Source organism: Tyto alba, unplaced genomic scaffold (assembly GCF_018691265.1).
Source record: "Tyto alba isolate M040663 unplaced genomic scaffold, T.alba_DEE_v4.0 Super-Scaffold_2, whole genome shotgun sequence".
Taxonomy (NCBI): domain Eukaryota; kingdom Metazoa; phylum Chordata; class Aves; order Strigiformes; family Tytonidae; genus Tyto; species Tyto alba.
Window position 1 is genome coordinate 56,074,903 of NW_024881282.1, and position 26,818 is coordinate 56,101,720.

The window sequence follows — 26,818 nt, forward strand, 5'->3', positions numbered from 1 at the left end:
GCTGGGGGAGGCTAAGATCAGCGTCTAACAGAGGGAAGGGTGTTCTTAGGCTTTCAGCTACAGCTTTGCCTCTTCCTGACTTGGTCACGCTTCCTCACTTCCCACAGATCCCATGGCTGAGACAAGCCGGGTACATGGCAATTAATTTTAGATAACCCCTTGTATCACTTGAGAGACTCTCTTGTTCTCATCAAAGCGCAGTTTACTACGGAGCCTCTGTGGGTTTTGATCCCTTAATTTACCGGAGGGTTGTTTTCCAGAGCTAACACGGTGCCTTTTCTTACCGTCAGCCCCTTACGACCACCCTGTGGTTCCATCTCCGCGCACGGGGAGTTTTGATGCATTTAACGGGGACCGCATGTCCTCCTGCCCCCCTCCCGAAAACCCTGCCTCCCCTCCCCGGCGGCGGCTGCAGTGCCGGGCTGCCTCCGGCCACCGCCCCGGGCGCTGAGGAGCTGCCGGGCAGGCTCGGGGCTGGTTTGCCCCGGAGGGGCTGAGCCCACCCCGGCCGGGGGAGCTTCGCCCTCTGGCTTGGCGGGGGCAGCGGGAGCGGTGAGGGAACGGAGCCGGAGGGAAGCGGGGCGGAGCAGCGGGAACTCCCCCGCCCGGGGCCGCGGCAGCCCCCCCGCCCCCGGGGAGGCGAAAGGAGGAGCGGGGGCAGGCGGTGCGCTCCTCCCCCGGGGCACCGACGGCTCCGTCCCGCTGCCGCGGAACCCCCCGGGAGAGGGTTGGGGGGAAGAGGCGTTGAGTCCGGCGGGGGGGGAGAGAAAAGGAGGGAGCAGGAGGGCGGAGGCAGGAGGGGATAAAATCCCCGGCGCCGCTGTGACCGGGAGTCTCCTGCCTTTCCTCCTCACCCGCCGCCGGTACCGGGCTTCGGGCCTCCTCTCCATCCCCGGGGAGTGTGGGGGGTGGGGGGAAAGAACGGGCGAGCACTGCCTGTGCCCACGGGGGAGCGCAGCGGAGCCGCTGCCGCGCTCTCGGCGCCCCCCCCCCCCCCCCCCAACTCTCCCCCGGCGGCGGGGCGGAGAGGAGCGGAGCGGAGGATGCGGGGCCGGGGTTGGAGGCGGAGGCGGGGCCGGCATCGCGCTCCCCGGACATGAAGCGGCCGCCGGGAGCTCCAGGTAACGCTGCCCGGTGGGGTGGCGGAGCAGACATCCCCCCTCCCTCGGTAGACGGGTTGGGGCGGGGGGGGGGGCAGGAGCCGAGGCTGAGAGGGGCCGCCGGAGCCGGGGGGCGAGGAAGACCCGGTCCCACCTCCGAAGCGGCTGTGGCCGAGCCCGCCCCGGGGAAGGCGGTCAGAGACCCCTCGGGAGGGTGAGTGGGCGAGGCGAGGGGCCGGCGAGGTGCCCGTGGGTGCCCCCGGTCCCGCTGCCGGTTTAGTCCGCCATGCTCGCCAAAACTTTGCCCTCCACCCACCCCCCGGGAGGGATCTGGGGGGCTGAAGCGGGCAGCTCCCGTCGGGAGGCTGGCAGGAACCTCCCCACGTCATAGGCAAGGGGGTTTCTCTGAAGTTTAGCCCGTCAGAGGAGCCTTTGGAGGCGGTGAGGATCCTACGCTGGGCAACTAAACTTTCGTAAGATCTGGTATTGCTTGGGGACTGGTTACTGATACTGTAACAGGCACTGCCACTTATTATTGCTTTTTTTCTTAATTATTTGCCGATCTCCTTAGCAACTGAAGTCATTTGCAAGGTTTAAGCTAGGGTGCAGCTTGATTTACAAAGTAACATGGCAAAACGATCGCACTGTTGTTTCACTGATGCATATTTCTCTTGTACTCTCCCAAGAGGGGTAAGAACTGCAGAGTGTTGACTTCACGTAGCTGGTACTGCCATAGACAGACTGCTGATGATTAGTCCAACTCAGGCTCTGTGGTACGTCACCCAGTTGCTCATCTGTGTCTCAGTTTTCTTTAAGCCAAGTGAGTTATCATGGGTGCAAAAAAAAAAAAAAAACCAAAAAAACCACAAAGAAATCTGTCTTCAGATAAATTCAATCTTTAGTGAGGGATGAGTGGGAAAAGATAGTTTCAGCTGGCTGAGGTTATTAGGACAAATTAATCTCCAATTCAGCACTGCTGAGGTCTGGCCAGGTGCTGGCCAGAGAGTCTGCTCCGTTTGCCAGACTGACCTCAGGATCAGCTTGCTGCAAAGGTGATGTAAAGCCATTTTTTCATCACTGTTAGGTCCTACGTCAAGCACAGCTTAACCTAGTTCAGAGATTTTGTCCAGTGTATCAAGACATTACCCAGATGTAGCTCACCAACAGTCACTGCTATCCGATCCATCATGTCCCTAAATCTCATGGATTACAATGGTTGGATAATCCAGATCTGCTCGGTCAGAAAAACTGAGCACAGCTGTTCAGGCAGATTTAATGCAGATAGTGCCTTTCCCACTCAAGAGTGATAAAAACAGAGTCGAGCCCGGAGACTAGAGTGAGGTGGCCACTACAGGGATATTTCCTCTGGCAGCATCCTACACACACACATAGAATGGAAGTTTATGCAGACCTTCCTTATAAGTGTAACATTTTTAAATCTTAATTATGTAGGATGCCACTAGGCTGTTTGAAATTAATGGCTGTGTCATGTACTTCAGTAGGATTCGTAACGTTAGGTTTAAAAGCATGAATAATTGTACTTGTATAATATTGTAGTTATAAATTAATTAAAACCCATTCTAACAGTCACTTTTTCTTCTGAGTTCATGAGGAAAGCTTTGTCAAATGCCATGCCAAAAAATAAGGGCTGTAAGGAAACATTGTTAACACCTGAGCCGTCACTGTTTCATTTCATGTATTATTGTATTTAATACAGCCCTGATTCATCTGATTATAGACTGATAAAAGGGGGAGATCAACTGTATGGGCATTGGAAGTCAATGAGAAGGTGCAAAGGTGCATGAGTGACTTGTGGGATGGCGAGACTGGAGGACAGTCGTCAGAGGAGAGATGGTCATGGGAGACATGACACAAGGGAAGGAGCTAGGAGATGCAGAAACAGTGTGGACTTTCTGAAGCGTGGACTGAGATTTTTCATATTTTCTAGTGTTTGAGCTCTCCAGAGGCTCAACAGTATTCCCACAGTCGTACAATGGGGTTGTGTGCAAATATTTGCATTTTCACTGTGCAGAAAGTGCCAGCCAGATGTAGGACTACTTACATCACCAATGTACAGGAAGATGTTATTCCTACTGTAAAGCATTTGTGAATACAGTTTGTTTAACACTGAAAAGACTAACGGTAATGTTTGCAAAAGCATTCAGGTAACTTGTGATCTCCAGCCCAATTCACTGCTTAAATTAAGAGATGTGCTACATAAGGATTTTTTAGCAAAGTCTCAGATGAACTGTGAGAGACAGCTTGTCGTACAGTTTCTTTGGAAGAAGCAGCAATAAGCCTGAAGGTACTTACAGGAGAAAAGAAAGCTGGTGCAGAGATTATTAATGTAGCATTAGTGGGAGAGAGAGTCCAGAGAAAGTGGAGATGAGTGTTTAGGGGATTAGTTGATCTTGCAGTGATAACTGATGGTGGGGATATTTATGGTTGCCCAGCATTCCCCTTTTCCATAATCAGCTCTAGGTAGTCATTACTTAAAAAACAAAATAAAACAAAAACAAAACAACAAAACAAACAAACAAAGGGACAAACAAAAACAACAAACTAACCAAACAAAAAACAACACCACACACACATTAGAAAGATTAACATCAAGAGCTAAATCCTCACTTTCTTTAGGAGGTGATCTGTTGTAGTTATTTGAGCTGTTCCTGACAATAGAGGATATTCCCTATATATCAGGATATATCCTGTGTTTCTTCTCAAACAGTTAAGAAGCATGTACATCACTGCTGCACAGATGATTCCTCTCAGGGAGTACTGAGTTTTTGGCAGTGAACTTAAAATATCACACTTGCCACAAACAAATGATTTATTTGAAAAAAAAAAAAAAAAAAAAAAAAAAAGTACAAAACTCCCAACCCTGCCCTTCACTTTACTATAAATCAAAAAAGCTATTTACCCAGCTCATTCAGAAATAATGGTAGAGTACTTAGCCAGAGTCTGTTGGCACATGTTAGCTAATAGTATTTAATAACAATATCTGTCTTGAGAAAATATGTAATACTGAAATTCGTAAAATAGTACTTTTCTGAGACCTGAAGTAATGTTGCTGAGATGAAACAGATTGACACTTTTTAACATAAGGCTGATTGTAAGCTTTGCTCTTCCTTGCCACTTAACATGTACACATTACCAGCCCAGAAATATTTATGCAGTCATTTTGAGTAAGTTCAAATGATCCCATAGGTTATAAATATTTATACTGAACATGCTTGGCTTTGCAGACCATCCATTGTAATCTATGCAGAAGTTTTGGGGAACACATGTTGAGGACCAATTTGCAACTCAACAGTCCTACTCTCCAAAAGGGCAAATAACCCACTGGGAATGTAAGCACTGCACTGTGAGTTGGGCATGGCAGGGAAGGTTTCTGCTTGTCAGGGTACTCATCAAATAGTCCTGTGTGTCCTGTGATATGTTTATGATAGCTATAATTTGGATTTGCCTCGTCAGGTACAGCAAGGTATCTGAAACAGTTTTTATGTGGCAAATCAATAAGCTTTGAAAATGGACAACCCAGTTTTCAGCCCTAGCAAACTTTTTTTGCTCCTTAGAACTCAAAGGTATTATGCTGGTTTACACCAGCCACTGATCTACCCTTGGGATTTAGTCGCAGACTAGCTTAGAGTTTCTGGCAAGATAGTTGTAGGTATGGACAGAAACAAACATGCAAGGCTATTTAGTATATTATACTTGGTAATCCTTCCAAAACTGATCATTGACCTAGTATGTCCCACTTGGAGTTTCTCCAGGATTGCAGTTATATTCAACATAGGAGCTGATTTTTGAAAGAGCCATTTATCTTTTTGCAAGTGCAGTTACATTAAAAATTAGGCTGCATAGGTTGCAGAATCAGGCATTCAAATATTAGTTAGAAAGGCAACCTATACAGCAGCAGTTCGTCTCCCGTTTTGTGAATGCTTTATAATTCAGTCTTCACACACATGATTTTACGGTATATGGTTTTCAGATATCTTGCTTCATGCAATAGACTAACTAAATGAGAATTTATTAAATTATGTTTTCTTCTGTCAATGTGTTTCCATTTTGCCTTATATACTGCATGCCATACAAATGCACACTGAGGTACCAAGTTAATTTCTGATGGTCATTTCTATAATGTTTTGTAGGTCTCACCCCCTAGAAGAACTTGTGTCTATTAACTGTTGCCATAGAGTAGCTAGCTAGCAAAAACAACCAAGTTAGGTGCTTAGGACTGCTTAAAAAAAATTCTCCTCTGGGTTCATAATTTTCCACTGAAAACCCCATGCAGTTAGATACTTCAGTAGGATCTAAAAGCCTAGAAGACTTTATGAATCTTGATACTAACATTCATTCACACCAATCCATTTATTTTTACAGTATTTTTATAGTTAAGATCATGTTGCTGCATCCCTTTTATAGTCAGGGAAGCAAGGAGTACCCTTACAGTCAGAAGTGTCAGCTAGTCATAGCATTTTGACTCTTATCTCAGCACTTCTTCAGATCGGTCTTTCCCAAATTTAATGCACAGAGCTTCTCTATTTTCTAAAAGTCAAGCTGGCAACTGTAATACATTCATTATTTTGTAACAGTCACCAGTTCACATAATTTTCCTGATCTCACAGGAATTCTGTGGAAGAAGCTAGGATATGCTCCAGTTCCTAGGTAAAGGTGTTTACTGAACTCTTGGTGTAATCACCCTTCCTTTTCCCTATTCTTCCTCAGAACCAGTGCACAGTGTGAGGAAAGGTTTTTGGGGGGGGGGGAAAAAAAATCGTGTAACTAAAGACTGTATATAAAATCTACAATCTCACAGAAAACCTTAATTGTGACACTTTAATTTTTGAGCACTTGACTTGGCAGTCTTGCCACTCTTAATACAGTTTTTGGGAATGCAAACATTTAAAGCCAATATATATTTAAATTCTTGTGAAAGGTGAATTCTCCCATCCTGCTGCCTTCATATTTCTTCTTTTAATGGGTCATTACAAGGTCTGGCTCTTTAGATTCGTAGCACATCCTTTTCCACTTGACTTGAGAGTAGATTTGTCAGCAAAAGACAGCAGCCTGCCATATTGACAGCGGGTTAGAGAGGAGGGGAATAAGGAATTGAGGAGGGAGTATAAATTAGTGCATTTCACATATATTAATTAATTGCACAGATAATCTTGGATTCATAAGTAGCAGATGCAAATTCTCCAGAGAAGTGCATTCAAAGGTTCATCTCCTGAAACTCCTGCTTCTCTTCTGCTTAACTCTCTTCTTGCCCTTTATACCCTCCCCATCTGCTTTTCCAGTCTTGTATGCCTTAACTGACTTCTGAATCCTCAAACTACATCTTCCTCAGTTGCTTCATTAATAACGATGATAATGCTCCATTAGTATCACCCTTGCCTGCTTTTGCCCTTCTTTCCCTATGCATCTCTTACCCTCCTTTTCTGTCTCTCCCCTTTTTTGGCTGCTTTTCTGTCCTGCTGTCCTCTACACTTTAGGTCTTGATTTTCATGGTTTTTTTACTCAAGACTCATCCTTCTTTCATCCATCTGGCAGCATCAGAGAATACAACTTCTCCTTTTATTCTGCTTCTTTCCATCTGAGGTTACTTCTTTCTCCTCCCGGTTGCCCCCAGGCAGCCTCACAACTCCCGGCCATAGCTGCGCTTAGCAGCCCAGAGCAGACATTGCGGGGTTTGTCCTGCTCAGAGGCTGTTCCAACGGGTGGGTGAGATAGAGGAAATGAGTATGAGGTTAATATGTGGGAGCTGAATACTGCATTTGAGCTGTGAAGGGATGGGGATAATCAGTGCATATGGATTCACCCGGGAATTTACTGACAAACTCTTAACAGGTATCCAGGGAGAGCAAGAGTGAACTGAAATGTTCATTACTCTGCTAAGTATGTGCACATTTTCTTAGGAGATAGCAAAAAGCATATCCCTTGGCACAGAATCAGTACCCTGCCAAATGTCACGTCCCTGCTTCAAACTATAGTGACACTAAAATATTCTCAGAAAAGAGTATGGTTGGAATTGTTCTTACCATTTAAGTAGGAGCAAAATATTTTTTTCCTTTACTAAGTTTTGAGAAATGGCTGGCTCATGCTTACTGAAAGTTTCCCAAAACTTGAACCTGAGGTAGACGCCTGGCATAGATTTCTTCCTCAGCAGTTATTTTGGCAAAGGTAGAAGTAGCAGAATACAAAATATTCCAATCTTGAATAACTTTAAAAATGGGATGTTGCTACCTGAACTATCAGTTACTGAATTAAAAAAAAAAAAAAAAAAAAAAAAGGGGAAAAAAAAAATATCATATGACATTTAAAGCTCAATAGTCTGAGAAAGTTCTTTGCTTAAAAAAGATTGGGAGGAAACACATATTGTAACTGCTCCCCACTAGACAAGAAAATAACTTTTGGATGAAGCTTTTTCTTGCCTGTACCAGGAGTTTTCTATATGGGTTGGTCTGGAAACAGGTAGGGGACACCGTTGTCCAGTCATGTTCCACACAGGAACATTTCTGATTTATTTTTTTAATGAACTGTCAGAAATTGCATTCCTTGGTCCAAGACTGAAGAATAGCTGCATTGTTTTGAAGAGAAAAAATATACCTGTCGTGTGAATATTTACACAAGTGCAGAATTCCATGTTTACATAAAACCAATGTTAAGCTTACATCACTTAAGAAAAACCAGATTTTATAACCATATGAAACATTAAGGATTAATTACCAGTATTTTTCAAAAGGCATGCACAAGAAATCAGGCAGGGTGTGAATCGTAAATGTTAACGTGCTGTACCTCTGTATCCCTCTTTTGACAGCAATTAGTGCAAAGCTAACTGCACATATAATCTGTGTCAAGGAGCACTGGGAGACAGCTAAGAGCCAGTGACAATGTCTTTAATCTGGCGGACAATTCGTACCCGACTTGGAGTTTTTATGAACTGCAAAGGACTGGCATGCCTCTTGGTCTTCACAGTGAGCGTTTGTGGCAGTGCCTCGGGGATGTGTCCAACAGCCTGCATCTGTGCCAGTGATATCATAAGCTGCACCAATAAGAACCTTTCTCGAGTGCCAGGAAATCTTTATAAATGTATGAAAAGGCTGGATCTGAGTTATAACAGAATTGGGTTTCTGGAGCCTGAATGGGTCCCAGCGCTGTTTGAGAAACTGAACACTTTAATCGTCAATCATAATAGCATTAGCAGCATTATCACTGGAAGCTTTTCCACAACCCCGAACCTGAAGTACCTAGACTTGTCATCCAACAGCCTGAAGACACTGAGCAGCCCCGTGTTTCAGGAACTAAGGGCACTAGAGGTTCTCCTGCTGTACAACAATCAGATAACACAGATAGAGTCTTCAGCCTTCGGAGGATTGTACAAATTGCAGAAACTATACCTAAGCTATAACTTGCTCTCACATTTCCCACTGGACTTGTACACTGGAAAATATAAACTGACAGACCTCGTGCTGCTGGATATTTCCTTTAATCACATCCAGTCAATGCCTATTCAGCGCCTGAGTTCAGTGCCGGCCAAACATCTTAGTGGAATTTATCTTCATGGCAACCCATTTCATTGTGACTGTGTGCTGTACTCCATGCTAACCTTCTGGTATCAAAGGCACTTCAGCTCGGTGGTGGACTTCAAAAATGAGTACACCTGTTTTCTGCGATCAGACCCACGAGGTTACAATAAACTGCCTTTATTACAGGACAACTTTCTGAATTGCTCTGAAAGCACCGTCAACAGCTCTTTCCAAGCCTTTGGGTTTATTCACGATGCCCAGGTTGGTGACAGGCTGATTGTACACTGTGACAGCAGAATCAGCGATGCAGGCACACACTTTGTTTGGGTTAGTCCGGATAATAGATTGCTGGAGCCAGACAGGGAGACTGACAACTTTAAGGTGTTTCGTAACGGCAGCCTGGAGATAACAGATGCCCAGCTAGAGGACTCAGGGCTGTATTCCTGCATCGCAATAAATAAAAAAATACTATTAAATGAAACCATAGAGGTTAGAATAAACGTTAGCAATTTCACAGTGAACAGGTCTCATGCTCATGAAGCATTTAATACAGCTTTTACCACCCTTGCTGCCTGCGTAGCCAGTATTGTTTTAGTACTGCTGTATCTCTATCTGACCCCCTGTCCATGCCAATGTAAGGCAAAAAGGAGGAAGAAGAAGCTGAACCAAAGCAGTGCCCACTCATCCATACTGAATTCCACACCATCGCAAGAGCTGCCAGCTGATGAGAAGAAGGTTAGCACTGGTAAACGGGTGGTTTTCCTGGAACCCGTGCACGAACCAAAACACAGTCAGAATGGGAAAGTAAAACTGTTCCCTAATGACAATATCATTGCTGAGAGTATCTTAAAAACTACTCGAACAAAATCTGACTCCGATTCTGTCAACTCCGTGTTTTCAGATACACCTTTCATGCCATCCACTTAGTTTGCTGCCTGTGTTTGTATCATGCAGTTACATTTCTGAATACCTCTTTTGCTTGTAGCAACCACCAGGAAAAACAAATAAAAAGAGTTAAAATGTTTTAAAAAAAAAGTATCTGTTGTCAATCCTTGAACTGTGTTTCCTCTCTCTGACTGCAGGGCCAGGCAACGGTGATATCTTATTCGGGAAAAGCAAACAACATGGCATTAATGTGAATGTCTTCAGTGTACGCTTAGCCTTGGCTTTTACTCTCTGGTCCATACACAGCAATTTCTCATGCATGTTTAGAGGTGTGTTCAGTACATATGGCTGATTCTTCAGAGGCAGAGGCTGACCCCTATAAAACACTCTCAGTCATGCTGATAACTCAGCTCTTCTGCAGTGAGTACAGAAGCAAACTCAGATGGCTACTGAGAAAAATGTCCAGACCTCCTGCAATTCCTTTCACAGGCTCATAAAAATCTTTACAGTAAAATCAGTAGGGGGAAAAAATCATGAGTTTTCTTGGACTGATCAGAACAAAAAGATTAGATTTGCCACCAGGATGTGTAGCAGCACTGGATAAATGTTTATGGCCTTTAACTGATAATGTCTTTGCCAATAATTTCTTTAAAACTTTAAATGGGGGGCATTGTACTCATTCAAATCTTATTGGATTACCCATGAGAAGTAAAGTGGTTGTATTTGTTTATACATATCGACATGTAATGAAAACAGGAAAAAGTTAACATGTTACCTTTGCAATTGCCTTAGTCAAGGAATTAAAGTTGTCAGTCATGAGGACTCAGACTAAGTAGCAGTATCTCATTAAGCTACAATAACTGGATTGATTGTAATCAGTTATCTCTGCTGCTTGCTGTACACTTGGCATCACATGTGGTCAATGAGTCTCACACCATCAACAGGGCTTGAGCTTCATTTTAGGTGGGGGTGGCTTCTCTTCAAAGGTAATTTAATGAAATAAGGGGACTATTTCAATTAATCCTTTCAGTGGCACACGATTCCAGCATGTGCTTATAAAATTTACTTCCTAGAGATTTTTCTTAAAAGAATAAATACAGTATTTGGACAGCCTCATGAGAAATATAAGTCTTTATGCAATGTGAATACAGAAAGCACAGCTTTTCTCTAGCGTTGGCCCTTGTCTCATGTGTACTGTTTCCTTTCTTGCCCAAATATATCACTGTCAATGTTTATGAGCCTGTCAAGACTGGCCTGGACTGGTCATGCAACATAGGTTGCATGAAATGTGTTATTGTAATGACCATACTGTTCTATTTGCTATTTCTTTTTCTGTTATATTTGCCCTTTTTTTTAAAAAAAAAAAAAAAAAAGCTTACTTACATTAGGATTGGGCTGGACTTTGACAATCTTCCTCACATTGATTACTACCAACTTCAAAGGAGTTCTGAAAGGAATTACAGCTTACCAAAAAAGAGCAATTGGAGCATGTCTGTCTTGTTCTATCTTTGGGGAATATACTGAAAGGGTAAAAGATAAACAAAATCGGAATCAAAGGGCTACATGGTATGGCAACTCTAATTTACTTTTGAGAGGCTTAGTGTAACAGCCACTTACCATTTTTTGTCATTTCTTTTGAGAGGCATGTCATCATGCTAAAGCTTATATCTGGCTGAACCAAAGCTATCAACAATTGATTTGCTACGGAGAAATCCTGATGTAACTAATTGTTTGAAAGCAAGCTATCTGGAAAACAGATTAGATCAGGAAACAGTGTCACTGTGATGTGCACAAACTACATGGAATTAGAAAACTGCTAGAGATTTTAATTCCCTTATTCAGGGAAACAGAAGATGGCAAATCTTTTTCTGGGCAGAAGATAATCAATATTTAGGAGAGAAAGATGACCATGAGTTTGGGTCTTTTATTTGTACATTTATATGTGTAAATTTAAAAATGGCTTCTGCTATCAAGCAGGTTAGTATCCTTTCATAAAACTCTTTCCCTCTTTTGTCTGTATACATGCATTAAACCAACATCCATGAGGTATGAGGAGAAAACAGTGACTGTCTTTGCTAAAATCAGCGATATTGTTGGGTCATCTGTCAGTGAGACAAAGACTTAACACTGCCTCCTTCTCAAAGATTTTTTTCACTGAAAAGATTCAGTTAAGCTGCATGATCTGATGCTGTGCCACGTGTGTGGTGGGTGGGTGTCCTCCATGTTGTGCAAGGAGACGATCAGTGACCTGGGGCCAAGGGACTGAAACAGTGGTGAGGCAGAGTGGGAAACGGAGAGGCAAATACTCCCATGGGAAGTTGTTCAGATCAGTTACAACTCTGGGCAGATATGCTCTGTTGTCATACATGAGGTTAATTGACCCAGATTTCAGTGTTTATACAAGAGCGCTGATGGTCAGTTCCAAATTGGTCTGAAAAATAAAACAGGCTGTTGTCAGTGTGGGTGGGAGGCAGATGTACACACCTCCTTAGCAGCTACAGCTGAGCTGGTGCACCCTGCTGCTGGTCACAGCGCGAGGCAGTGGCACCGTGCCACAGCGAACTCGCCGTGCATTTTAAATCCGCATGGTAGTCCTCAATTTAAAAGGTAGAGACCCTGCAGCCTTCCTTCCGTGGGACTGCTGTCCTGCAGCAAGAGCGTGGGGATGTGTGGGATCAGAGTAATCCTGCCAGGTGACTAGAGAAGCTGAGTGTTGATCTAAACAGCAGATATTTGCTGCGACTATTAACTGTCTGTATTTTACTGACTGTTTCAAAGTGCTCACAGTTGTAACTGTGATTATGAATAAGGTGGTAAAACCAATGCTTTTGAAAGAGCCATTGGTTTGTTTGCTGCTTCTTTCCATTAGCACAGCTTCGTGAGTTCAGTAGGTGCAGCTTTAATAAAGATTTGAAAAGTCTTTACTGAATATTTATCATATAGCGCCAACACCATAAATCTGCAGTCCCAGCCCTCTCCTTGGAAGACTGTGGAAAGCCAATGCAGCTCAGTTGTCCCTCCCTTCCCACCTCAGTGCAAGCCCAGAGGCACTGACATCCAGCTCCAAAGCCATGAAGCACCCTGGGTGCTCACACGGGCAAGAGGGACTTCACAGATGCCACACCAGCATCTCCAGTGTGGTCTGCTCTCCCTCCTAGCAAGTCTTCATCAGCAGGCCTCTCCTACCACCGTGTCATCCCTGTCAGCCTATGTCCTGGATTTCCCATTACTGTTTCCAGCATCTACCAAAGAGCTGAATGATATTTTTAATTCAGAGTGATCTCAGTTCTGCAAGGTGTTGAGTGCTCTGGCTCCAGTCCAGCCACACTCTTAAGATGGGTTTGCAGTAAGGCAGAGGTACAAACCCACTGGCAAGAAGTCTCTGGTTGGGCATGGAGTCACTCACTGCCCCTGCAAGATGCTGAGAATGAGATATTCCTCATACAGCTCAGGTAATCCCATGTGAGTTTTGCTTGTCTTTCCAGTGCCTGAGACTGCGCCACAAAAGGTCATAGGCAGAGCTCTAAACTGTAGCTGAATACTGTGTCTTTTTAGTGGGGCTCCCTTGAACCTTGGTCCTCCACCACTTTAACAGTGTTGAACAGCTTTTCTCTTACTCAAGGACCTGTTACATCAGTTTCAGCTGCCTCACATATCAAAACTAAGGCTAATGGCTGCAGACAGCTCTGGGAGGTCATGTCCTTGCCTCTGTGTGTTTCCAGTACTGCATATGCCTGCAAGGCATAAGCTTTTGTGGAGTGTGTTGGAAACCAGTCGTGTGAGGCCAGCATGAAACCTCTCTGGACAGTCCTGAGTGTAACAATAGCAACTGCACAACTGCATTGTCCCCGTATTACCCACCTGTAGTGGCAGATGAGAGAGAAGGCTGCTAGTCACCTCTCCTGACCTCTACAAGCTTAAGTATCTGACTACAACCCCCTCACTAAAGGTAAACACATACAGTGGCTGACTGACCCTCAAGCATGCTGAGTGGCTGCCAACAAAGCTGGAGGCTGAGGGTGAACTGAAGTGCTTCCTGATACCAGCCCTTAATCTGCAGCTGGTTAGGACAGCCAGTGCCACATCCTTTTAGCCCTGATGCTTACCCTCCACTTGTTACGCAAATAGTGCTCTGGGTTAGTAATGTACCTATCTCCTTAGCATTGCTGCTTCGAAAAGTCAGATTTCTGAGGACTGTTAATGACCGTGTCGAAGGACTAATGGATTATACAGCTCGTTCTTCTGAAGCAACAAAACCCTAAGGTCAAGTTGTGATTAAACCATACGTTTTCATTTAGGATAGTGCAAAATTATTTCTTCCTACTAGAGTAAAATAACCTCCTTCAAGTGCCTTTATACCTTGACTGCAGCATTTTCCTAATTGCCTCCCATGTCTCTGAACTGGGTGAGAATAAACCAGCCTTTATGGGCCAAAGCACGCTATTTTAGTCATCTCTGAAGTAATGCAGAAGTGACAGTCCCCTGTGGACTACAGCCGCTGGCCATCCCACCCAGCACATACTTCTGCTCTCTTCATGGAGGCTGAGCCATCACCATCTGGCCCTGGCAGCTTCAGGGACTGTTTCCAGCCTCTTCCTTCGTAGTTCTCTGTGTCAAGACTGGCTTCCTGAAATTGGTTTCTGGGTGTACTGCAAAGTTGCTGGAAGGGGTCATTTTAATTGATTAATTAAATTAGATACTTCCAAATGTGTTCTAAACGATGAGAGCTGGCATTGGTAAGTAGTAGCTTTTGAGAAGACAGGATACACATTTCATTTACAGATTGAGCAATGTAGATTTTAGTGACTTTCTTTCTGCTTTTTCTGGTAAATAGCACTTGAATCATTATATATATATAGGGAGAAAAAGAGCACATATTTAACAATTTTTTTCCTCTGTTTCTTTTATGTCTTTCCATTTGTCCAGTAAGGCTCAGATGTGGATAAGAATAGAAATTTGAGGTTGAGGGGGATAAGGGCAAGAAATAATTTCAGCCAAAGTTCACTTGATATTTTAAAAGAAGGGTAATATCTGAGCTCTCACCTTCAGTAGGTACATGATAAATATAATAATTAAAAAAATTGTAGTCTTATTACCTAAATACAGATTTCATGGGTATTTTGGAGCATTTGGCTGTTAACAGTGTTCTGACAGTAATACAAGTATGAAAATGATCCATACAAACTCAAAATATAAGAGGATCGCTATTTGTTTTAGAAAAAGAGCTGTCCCAAACCTGCTGAAGAGGTCATGTCATAGGTTAAAGGACCATACCTCTGTTTCTTACTTAACAGAAAGCTCTAATTTTAATATTAAGGAACTGAACAGATGAAGCAGAGAAAATATTTTTTTTTTTAATTACTGGTTTATGCTCTGATTATGTTAAGTGGATTTTTTTCCTTATATAAATCTATTTTCCTTTCCTTTGCAGAATAGCTTAATTAACTAGAATAATATCTTCTCATTTAGTTCTCCTAATGAAGTCTACATTCAGTAGGGGAGGAGAGGAGGGTCAAGAATCAGTCTGATGACACCTAAATATCAGGAAAAGTTGGCTGTGAATGAAGTGTTTCCTTTGATCAAACATGAGATTATCCAGGCAGAGACCTGTAGGTTGTTTTAATTTAACTGAAATTTTCTGTCTCGGAATAACTCAAGATAGAATATTTTAAGCTTTTTATTTTTGAAAGGAGAAAGACTATTTGTTATTCTATTGTATCAACTTAACTAAATTGATTTAAAAACTATCACTAATGTGAAATAACTCTCTTAGCATACAGCAACTCTGGTATACAAGGAGGCTGTCCAGTCTGTGTGAATATTTCTGATGACAGTCCAGGATCAACTGTAAGTATTTCTTCAGCAAGCCTGTGACAAAATGCATCGCACAGACCTTTCCTAGGCAAGCGGGAAGATGTTTTCTTCAATCAGATTAGCTCGATCAACAAACTCAGTTGAAACCCTTATTTAGCCCTTACCACAGATCACCTTTTGAATTCAGTGCCTTTATTTGCACTTTTGAACTATGCATGGAGCTTCATAAACTGCTACAGCATACATCCCTGATAGGGATGTCAGGAGAGGGGAAGAGTTGTGGGGATGAATGAACATGTTTGCTCGAGAGCTGACTAATACAGTACACTGCCAGTTTCTCTCTTCAAGGGTTAATGGCCCTAAACCCAAAATGCTCAAGGGACACCCTCTCCAGAGTGGGTGGAGGCTCAAATATCTGCTCCTGACACAGAGCACAGAGCCTCACCAAATGCAAACATTTCCCTTTGCATAAGACAAAATGTCCTTTCACAGAAACAAAAGAATTTCTAGCACTTTCCCTGGTAAGTGAGGTGCTGTCAGCAAGAATATACCACAAAATAAATTAGCTCTGATAAGCACTGCAGTTGCCTGGAGCAGCTCAATTAGCCTTTTGCACTTGGAGCAGAGGGTTTTATAGCACTAGAGCCTCAGAGCAGGCTACATCTGACTTTTGTCCTCTTTGCTCTTTTTACCTGGCACTAGAATCACTGAAAACCACTCGTTTTGTCATATTTTTTACCAGAGTATTCAGAACAAACAAAATCTTGAGACTTTCCTCAGGCAGTCTACTGTTGCCTAAACGTTGGTGGAGGGGAAACAAAGATTTTCTCCTCTGTTTTAGTTCCAGAACTGAGATTCTTTCTGATTTAAGCCACGGAGGGAACAGTGTTGGTATGGTGTTACTACTGCTACTAACATGCTCAGATATGTCAGTCAAGTCTGGATCCTGTTGAAGGAGATGTTTTACAAAAAAGCAAAGGTATACTTGCTTCTCTGACCTTGTTTTTTAAAGCAGAAAATAATATACTTGAGCTATTGCCCGAAATCTTTTCAAACCCTAATTTTTAAACTGACATTCATGAGGGCAAGTGAATGACATTTGTAATTGCAATCCAATCAGTAATTTTTTAATGTGGGAATAAGAGAACTTTCCCTTGATTTTATTTCCTCTTCTTTGTTTTTTGTCCATATATTAAAAAGATAGTTGATCTATTTTTCAATGCATGTGTTTCCCCTCCCCAGTTTATTTTCAAGCACTGATAATCACTGCATACAATTTAAGCAAAATGATCATGTTGCAGTGAATGGTCTCTATGATCCATATGTTCTGTAGTGATAAGCTGATTTGTTGAGTATGCTGTCCTGTATATCATTTGACATTTAAAAAATATATTTAAACATGTTGCTATTATTGCTGCTACATTTATGGTATATAATTTTCTTAAAATTTCCTTCCAATTTCAGAAAAAAAAATACAGTAAAGTTTAGAAATCACTGCATTTACTAAAAGCAGTAATTTTTGTCATGTAATGTTTTTGGTTTTTAGCAGTCTCACCTATTAATTCACATCAAATGCAGAATCAATCTGACTTTCAACAGCACCTGCTTCATATCAGATGTAAAAACAGGCTTCTTCACCTAACAAAGAAAACACTTTTTTTATCAATAAAAACACTTTACCCCATATCCACAAAGTCTGACAAATAATTTGATCCTATGCAGAGTCTGTGTCTGGTTTAACAAATATTACAGGTGTGTAGAAGCTACATTCTCAACATTTAGTCCCCAAGATTTTTATTATAGGGTTAGCAATGTGTCTGTTGGCATTATCATTTTACATTAAAGAAAATGAATTCTCATTGGTGCTCCATCTGCAAAATTGCTGTTGCAAAGTGCTGTTTGCTGTATTCAGACTGCTTGTGATGAATTCCCAGCTCAATCATGTGCCTGTCATCTTGTGTAAATGCCTGAGAGTGATAAGAATTCACATGGCCTGCTCTGCAGCACGGCCAGACCCTGCTCCTTTTATACTCAGCAGGGAGAAATTGTTGGAAAGCACGCCAGAAGAATCAACGTGCTGTGTACTTGGCACATTCATGGTGATTTATAATTGCTTCATAATAAAGAAATGCAATAGAAGGAAGTTTTTGAATTCTCATCATCATGATGCACAAAAAGTTTATAAAGCTACCCTGTCATTACTATGCCATTTTCATATTCTTCAAAAGTATAAGTAAACCTCTCTCTATCCAGCATATACAATGATATCACATTTAGGCCAGTACAAAATACCACACTCTCTGGGAATAACTCAGAGCTATGGGTATATTTCCCATAGCTGTCCTACAGATCTTGCTCAGTAAGTCATAACTCGCAAAATTTATGTTCATCTACAACAAAGAATCACGGACTACACTAGTTTTCATTATCAGTGCGGCTATGTCCCCTGCTGTATTATGCAGGGTGCATTTCACAGTGATGACATGTGTGAGGGGGACCCTTTTTCTTATCTAAACTGTTCAAAAGGTCTGGGGCTCAGAGGCGGTGCTGTTTTCTTGCCACCCAGAAGCAATGAGCTTCTCTTGTGGAGAGTACAGACTGCAATTTGTTAAAAATAGAAACATTGTAAAGGGAAATTTTTGCCAGGAGAAAGATACTACCCTTGGAGTTAAAGGTGAGAAAATAACATACAGGAGTCAGATGTCAAAACTGAAAAACAAAAGCAGTACCTGAACCTTGGTAGGGGCTCAGGTCTTTGAAAATTTATTACATATTCATACTGTCTTAATGATTTCCTCCTGTGTAGAGAACTGTTGTTTCATTAATGCAGATGCAGATCTTTCATCCCAGAAATGAGAAGACCTTATCACAGACAGAAAAGAAGTACTTTCATGTTATCTTTAATTGCCATCGTGTCATGAGTTCAGGATGCTTTGCTCATAGGAGGTAAACAATGGTAATGTTAATCCACGGTCTCCCTAAAAGGGAGTGGGTGATTGGACTGATTTGTAAGGGTGTCACAGGACTAGTGACCTGTATTTTTCCTTAAGTTTTTGTGCCTTTGATCAGATCTCTTACTATCTCCAAGCCATCACTTGTAAAAATAAATAACATTCAGGAGACATGCTGAAATCTTGTCATTGAAGTAGGAGTGCTTGGGATTTTTATTTTTCTTCTACAGAAAATCAAGTAATTAATTTAATTGTGCCCTGAAGACAGAATGTAACATTTTGTTCTTTAAAGATATATTCACTAAAGGGTGTGACATTGCAACAGTGTATGTGTGCTGCTGTCAGCTTTGCCAATTAATATTGCACCCTTGTAGTGGGAGGAGAAGAACTGATACATGTGCGTGTACATCTATGGAAACTAAATATAAAAGATGATGATTGCTCTATATGGTTCCCTAAACAGCCAGTGTTGGAACTCATTCTCATGGCATACCTCTTCTGGCTGCTAACTGTGTCCAGACAGACCAAGAGCAACAGTCACCAGAACAGAAGGATGCCACAATTTCAGGTATTCCAATACATTGATATAAAGAAAAAAACCTTATCTTTCTGATAAGAAATGTTTCTCTTTTCCAAAGCTTGTGAGAGAATTTTGACCAGGCTTGTAGGACTTTAAAAAGGATCTTCATGTATGTGTAGGAAGCTGTAAGCTACAATTTCTGACTATTGATAACCACTGCAGAAACACTCTGTAATAGTATTTTGATAATACCTACTTTAAGATCTGACTCTGAGCATTTTTGTGGAGCTTGATTCATCAATAGCTGCAAAACATTTTGATTTTTTTGTGACAGGAAGCACTATAGTGGCTCATATTATACTAGGATCTTTCCACACCGTGGATGCTTTTTGAATGTCTTTCTGCAGCACAGTAAATGTGCACTGTACTTCAAGGAGAAGATACTTTCACAGGTAGGTACTTATCAGTATACGATGTCTGTGTTTTCAAATAAATGATGACATTACTTGCTATGACTATACCATTTTCACACAAGTACTCCCAGACTGTATGCTGCTGCCATCTGCTTAGGTTAAAGAGAAATATTTTCCTCCAGAGGATGCTTTAGAGCTTCAGAAAGCCTTTCGCTCTGCACTGACCACACAGGAAAAACAGGGAGACTAATGTCATTGAACATACATTAGCCTATGGGAATACTGCCATAATGGACCACCTGAGTCTAACTTTCTGAATCCTTTCAAAAGGCCATGCTCTCTGCAGTGGCAAATGCTCTTCTGTAACATCCATGCTGAAAGACTCTCCAAAACCCAACATACAAAGCCAACCCTTGAGATCTTCCTGCATGCTGTAGTAACCACAAAGAAGCCTCACCTGATCAGTGAAGATTGGATGCCAATGACCTTTCCAGGCTGTCAGCAATGATGATTTTGGCTGTAAGGATTCAAAGCTTCTCATTCCTGAGAAAGAGTTGTCATCACTGACTGCTCCATGGAGTAGTACTGGCATATTAATGACATTAATCTACTGACTCAACTTGAGTTCAGGCTTTGCTTTCTGCCAACTCCGCTTCCTTCTGTGAATAATAGCAGAATCTGGAAGTTTTGTGGGGTTTTGTTTGTTTGGTTGGTTGGTTTTTTTTTTTTGTTTTTGTTTTTTTTTTTTTTATTTACATCTTGTTTTTCTTTAAGTTCTACATGAATTAATGAACATAAGCCAGACTTAACTGCCCTGCACAAGTACAACCTCTTTTTCCTTTATCTCTTCTCTGTATCTTGTGGACATTGCTCATGGCCAGGCTGAAGTTGTGATGTGCTCCCAGCAAGAGGTCCATGGAGGATCCAAGAGGTCCAAGGAGACCTTTTTACCCCTGAGGAGTCTCTGTGAAGGTGAATAGTTTGGAAATATCCAGGAAAGTTCTGACAACATAGGACACATCACTCTCAATCTATGCCAAAGTCTGAGACTGTCTTTTGGTATTCAAAGCAAGGGTTCTTGAATGTTTCAAAAATCCTCTGAGGCTGTCAGTAATCTTTATATGAACAATATATATAAATATACTGTGTCTGTGAGCAATTTTAATTTTGGCAGCTGAAGCACAAAGCCACTGTAGTTTTCTATCGTTGTTTCCAATTTAAGAATATCAGTAACAAACCCCTTCAATTTAGTTACCCACAAACCAGCAATCATATCATCAGTGAATCTGTTAAAGCTAGATGAGAATTGAGCTAAATTTTAGAAGGGACAATGAGAGAAGCCTAGAGATCAGTAAAAAGAAGTGTGACTTGAGTCCCTGAAGTAAGTAATCTAAGGAACAGAACATATCAGGAAAGGTAGGAATTGGTGATAGAAGCTACATCAAATGCACAACGATAAATTTACAGGAGATAACAAAAAATTGGGAGCGAAGTGCATTACAACAGCACCAAGACCTTCCTAAGAACCTAAAATGGAATGGAGTAATGCAAAAAGTAGAAATAAGGAACATAATTAGATATAAGTTTAAAAGGAATTGAGAAAGTTCAGATGATTAAGGAGTTACCACTATTTTGAAACATGAAGGCAGCAAAAATATGCAAGATACAATAAGTACTTGAGAAGCAAAATAAGGGCAAAGTAAAGGTTCACTGCTTGACAGGTAATGCACAGAGTAGTGAAGTGTTCGCTGTCTTCACACAAAAAGATTAATTTCTGCTCAGATACTTAACCACATAAAATTTAATGTTAAAATAGGAGCATAGCCAGAATAAGAAGAAATTAAGTTTAAAAATGTCTGAATAAGCTAAGTGTAATTGAAGCCATCAGGGCATGATGACATTCAGCTTCACTTGTTTAAAGGAATAGGAAGAAATCTCTAAAATACTCACTGTTATCTTTGAAAACTCACAGAAGAACATGGGCAGGTCTCAGATAATGCAAGAAAAACAAATACAATACTTACCTTTTAAAAAACAAACAGGGAAGTATAGATGTAACACCAATTCATGGAATTATTCTGGAACAAGTGGTTAGATAACAAATTTATAAGTGCCTGGAGCATACTAAGATGATAAAAACAGCTGACAGATTTGACAAGAACAAATTGTATTGACCCTGTTCACTGCTGACAAGTTAACTGGCCTTGGCTGGAAAATATGAACAGCTTTTTGGCTACCTGAACAGTAAAACAATAGGAGAGACTATTGACTGATGCTGCTGAATCTTGTTTTTTTGCTAGAGGATTTTTAAAAACAATTTAGGAACATACCTTCTGGGAATGGTGTAGGCATCTTTGATCTTTCTTCAGTGTAGGGTGTTGGACTAGAGGAGCTGCAAGTGTGTTCCAACCCTATAGTTTTATGTAGGCAATATTTGTTTAGGTCCCCCTAGCCTTGCCCCATGACTTATGTTGCATGTTTCCTGCTCTGGATGCAGGTTACTGAAGATTGTCTGGGACTGCATGTAAAGTCTTTTATTCAAAAGTGACCTGAAATTGAAATGGTCCATGTGTGCTTCATTTTCCGTTGAAAATTTTAGCAGAAACCAAGCAGATTTTTTGGTTTGGCTTGGTTTTGTTCCTTAGGTTCATATAAATGGTACTTCTGAAATCTGCCCTATTCCAACAGTACCTCTGGAATACATATCATATGTAGGATGGTGAACTAATTAGTTGGGGGACAAACTGTGGTCATGCCATCATAGAATTGAATGCAATTTTGTCCTGGAACCATCTCACACTGAATACTAGCAAGTTCGGAAAATGTTGGGCCATGATATTACTTGTGAAGAAGCTCCACTAACAGTGTCATTTGTGTTCACTTTTCAAGTATTTCCAAGTCACTGGACCAAGATATTGCATTAGATGTGAATGATGATCATTTGAGATGAATCTTCCTCTGTTTCATAGTTTCTACCAGTGCAGTCAGGTTTAACTCAGCCTTGGTGTACAGAGATGGGAAAAATTCTCAGACATTCTTGGGACCTCTAGTAAAGCTGAAGTTTGCTTTGCAGTGAACACAGCCCAGCATGATCAGTGTGATTGCTGGCAGGATTTTGTATTACTCAGCAGGAGGAAATTATAGTCTGGACTGGACTTAATGAGAAAGAGCTGATTCCCCATTCAAAATGTGGGCCTGTCACCATAGAGTGCCCCAAAATGGAAATTAATTATTCCTTCTTAACCTCCCCCCACCAAATTTATGTGAATGTAACAGGTTTCCAACGACAATGTTGTCTTTGAAAGACAGACTTGCCTTCACTGTGTATGATTCATCTCATTTGACTGTCTAATATTCAGCAGTGAAACTATTAGGTATTTTTTCAGGTACTAAAATACTTCATCCCCAAATACTAGGCAATCCTTTCACATTTCTAATAGCACTTCCACTAAAAGGAGACATTAATTTGTTGGGTGAGCAAGTAGTTATCTCCTTACCACTTCTGCCTGGACGTTTTTGGGATCCAACCTCTTTAGGAAAAATGGAGGACACTATATAATAGAATTATAGAATGGATTGGAAGAGATCTTAAGGATCATCTAGTTCCAACCCCACTGCCATGGGCAGGGACACCTTCCACTACACCAGATTGCTCAAAGCCCCGTCCAACCTGGCCTTGAACACTTCCAGGGAGGGGGCAGCCATAGATTCTCTGGTCAGCCTGTTCTAGCGTCTCACCACCCTCACAGGAAAGAATTTCTTTCTTAGATCTAATCTAAATCTACCCTCTTTCCTTTGAAAACCGTCATCCCTCACCCTATTACTACACTCCCTGATAGAGTCCCTCCCCACCTTTCCTGTAGACCGCCTTTAAGTACTGGAAGGCTGCTATAAGGTCTCCCCAGAGCTTTCCATTCTCCAGGCTGAAAAAAAAACAACTCTCAGCCTGTCCTCATAAGGGAGGTGCTTCAGCCCTCTGATCATCTTTGTGGCCTCCTCTGGACTTGCACAAGCAGGTCCATGTCTTTCTTATGTTGGGGGCCTCAGAGCTGGACACAACACTGCAGGTGGGGTCTCACAAGAGCAGAGGGGGAGAATCCCCTCCCTCGACCTGCTGTCCACACTTCTCTTGATGCAGCCCAGGATACGGTTGGCTTTCCAGGCTGTGAGCACACCTTGCCGGCTCAGAGTCAGTTTTCCATCCACTAGTACCCCTAGCTCCTTCTTTGCAGGGCTGCTCTCAATCCACTCATTGCTCAACCAGTATTTGTGCTTGGGATTGACCCAAATGTTTGCGCAAGCCCACCTCTCAAGCCTGTCACAGTCACTGTGGATGGCATCCCTTCTCTCCAGCTTGTTGACCACACCACACAGGTTGGTGTCATTGGCAAACTTGCTGAGGGTGCACTCAATCCCACTGTCCATGTCACTGACATGTTAAACAGCACCTGTCCCAATACTGACCCATAAGGAACGCCACTTGTCACTGGTCTCCACTTGGACATCAAGCCATTGATGACTCTGAAAGTGATCATCCAGCCAATTCTTTGTGCACCGAGTGGTCCATCCATCAGATCCACATCTCTCCAATTTAGAGACAAGGATGTCGTGTGGGACAGTGTGAAATGCTTTGCACAAGTCCAGGTAGAGGACATCAGTTGCTCTTCCTTTGTCCACCAATGTTGTAGCCCTGTTATAGAAGGCCACCAAAATAGTCAGGCACAATTTGCCTTTAGTGAAGCCATGTTGGCTGTCACCAATCACCTCCTTATTTTCCATATGCCCTAACATAGTTTCTAGGAGGATCTGCTCCATGATCTTGTTGGGCACAGAGGTGAGACTGACTGGCCTGTAGTTCTCCAGGTCTGCCTTTTTTTTCTTTTTAAAAATGGGGGTTATGTTCCCCCTTTTCCAGTCAGTGGGAACTTCATCAGACTGCTACAACTTCTCAATTAGAATGGACAGTGGTTTAGCCACTTCATTCACCAGATCCCTCAGGACCTGCAAATGAATCTCATCAGGACCCATGGACTTGTGCACTTTCAGGTTCCTTGGATGGTCTTGAACTTGGTCTTCTCCTACAGTGGACAGTTCATTCTCCCAGTCACCACCTTTGACTTCTGCAATTTGGGCAGTTTGGCTGGAACATTTGCTGCTGAAGAATGAGATAAAAATATTGTTGAGTACCTCAGCCTTCTCCGTATCCTGTGTATCCAGGTCTCCTGTTTCTTTCTGGAGAGGGCCCACATTTTTCCTAGTCTTCCTTTATCACCAACATACCTATAGAAACTTTTCTTATTGCCCTTGAAATCCTTGTCCAGATTTAATTCTATCAGGGCTTTGGCCTTCCTAACCTGATCCCTGGCTGCTTGGACAGTTTCTCTGTATTCCTCCCAGGCTATTTGTCCTTGCTGCCACCCTCTGTAGGCTTCCTTTTCATGTTTGAGCTTGTCCAAGAGCTCCTTGTTCATCTATGTAGGCCTTCTGGTGTTCTTACCTGACTTCTTGTTTATTGGGATGCATCACTCCTGAGCTTAAAGGAGGTGGTCAATGAATGTTAACCAGCTTTCTTGGGCCCCTCTTCCCTCCAAGGCTTTATCCTATGTTACTCTACCAAGCATATCCCTGAAAAGGCCCAAGTCTGCTCTCCTGAAGTCCAGAGTAACGAACTTGCTGTGCACCCTCCTCACTGCCCTAAGTATCTTGAACTCTACCATTTCATGGTCACTGCAATCAGGACTGCCCTTGACCTTCACATTCCCCACCAGCCCCTCCGTGTTGGTTAGAACAAGGTCTAGCATAGCACGTCATGTCATTGACTCCTCTATCGCTCGGAGAAGGAAGTTATCATCAATTCATTCTGGGAACCTCCTGGATTGCTTACTCCCTGCTGTGTTGTCCCTCCAACAGATATCGGGGTGCTTGAAGTCCCTCATGAGGACAAGGGTTTATGAATGTGAAGCTGTTCCTATCTGTCTATAGAAGTCCTCATCCACTTGGTCTTCCTGGTTGGGTGGCCTGTAGCAGACCTTCACTATAATATCTCCTGTACTTGCCTTTGTTTTAATCCTGAACCAAAAGCTCTCAGTCAGCTTCTCATCCATCCCCAGGCAGAGCTCCATGCTCCCCAGCTGGTCACTGACACAGAGAACAACACCACCTCCTCATCCTCCCTGATTGCTCTTCCTAAAGAGCCTTACTTAGTGGCATATATAAGCATTCAGATCTATCGAAAGTATGTTTTGCTGATTATCATTTAACAAAAACAGAGTTATAGTCTGAACAGGCTTGTGATGTTAAACACATGTGAAAACTCAATCTGTCTGTTGTATTTTATTAAAATAATGAGAACGTATTAAGAGCTAATTGCCACATTTCATTTTGAAGTGGGAGCTCTTAAAGAATAAGAGATACATACTAGCCTTATATAGAATTAGGGCTTGATTTTTCTCTTTTAGATGGTTGCATCAGAAGAAATTTTTATACATAATAAAATGATAATAAACTAGATTAAGAGCAGAATTAGGGGGCACAGTACAATCAGTAATCTTTTGAGATCCTGACAGCAAAGCAACAATGAGATGGAGCTTTGCAAAACTAGTAATATACTTCTTAATTTTTACCCCAAGTATGAACTCTGGATAGGAAATTTTGGATTTCCCACGTTATATATATATTCTATTATACTGAAGTGTTCAGGACACATTCAGTCATCAGAAGCATGAAACTGGGCTCCTAAATAATTTATTTTATGTACTTGATGGAATAATAAAAAAAAAAAAAAAAAAAAAAAAAAAAAGAAAGACACAGTTATCAGCATTCAGCTGAACAATGTCTTCTTATGTAACATGATGTTTTCCATCCTTTACATTACAGACACTCGGCATCTGTGACACTCTGAGATACCTTTGCAGAAAACTGCGTAGGAGAATGGTAGATGATAAAGTCAACTCTGGAGACTACATAACAGTGACAGCTAAATGGACTGTATTTTTGTCTAGGTTTCTCTTTTGTCCCGTACTCGAACTGTAATTGTATTTGAAGCAAGGAATGAACCTTTATCCTGAGACTGTCCTGTATCTTGTGATTATCTGCGTGTCTTCAGGCAAAGTCACTGAGTTCATCTGTGCCTTGATTTCCCACAGATAAAACACAGAGAATATAATTGAGCTGATTCACAGTGGCACCATGGATATAAAAAATTACTCAGGGCTGTCAGAAGCCTGGGAACTGTGACTGGTCTGGGGCCACCAGCTTTGAAAGTGTACACGTGTCCTCAGCTTGATCCATTGTGACTCATCCAGGACCAAAGTGGGACCCAGCCTCAGTGTTTTCTGTCAGCCCCTGGAAGCGTGTACCCTGCTCCTTGTCTTCCTATTTCAAGTATAAAAACAGTGATCCAGTAGAGCTGCTTCCTGGTGTCAGGTAGATGGCTGGAAATTTCTGCTATGAACAATTTCTGGATTTTCTCTACATTTAGTAAAGAAATAAAATTATTTTTAAAATACTCAGTTTTACCAGTCTCTCTTGAGAATATGACACTATTGCAGAAAAGGTCAACAGTTTCCTCAAGTTAAATATGATGCCAGACTCAATTACCATTTGC

General features: G+C 42.0%; 1 protein-coding gene across 6 annotated transcripts; it reads left to right on the plus strand.

Moving 5' to 3' along the window:
* Positions 1-452: 452 nt before the first annotated feature.
* On the plus strand, positions 453-26,579 carry AMIGO2 (adhesion molecule with Ig like domain 2). Of its 6 annotated transcripts, none has more exons than XR_006165372.1 (2): positions 453-1,121; positions 26,089-26,579. XR_006165372.1 is itself a non-coding variant. In XM_042793247.1 (2 exons), the coding sequence occupies exon 2, from the start codon at positions 7,994-7,996 to the stop codon at positions 9,554-9,556; it is 1,563 nt and encodes a 520-aa protein (XP_042649181.1). In that variant the 5' UTR covers positions 534-1,121; positions 7,921-7,993; the 3' UTR covers positions 9,557-9,664. The 6 variants fall into 6 exon arrangements, 2 of the variants coding, with proteins under 2 accessions (XP_042649181.1, XP_032855813.1); XR_006165371.1 differs by lacking the exon at positions 26,089-26,579 and adding an exon at positions 6,654-7,392; XR_006165369.1 differs by lacking the exon at positions 26,089-26,579 and adding an exon at positions 1,787-3,641.
* Positions 26,580-26,818: the final 239 nt, after the last annotated feature.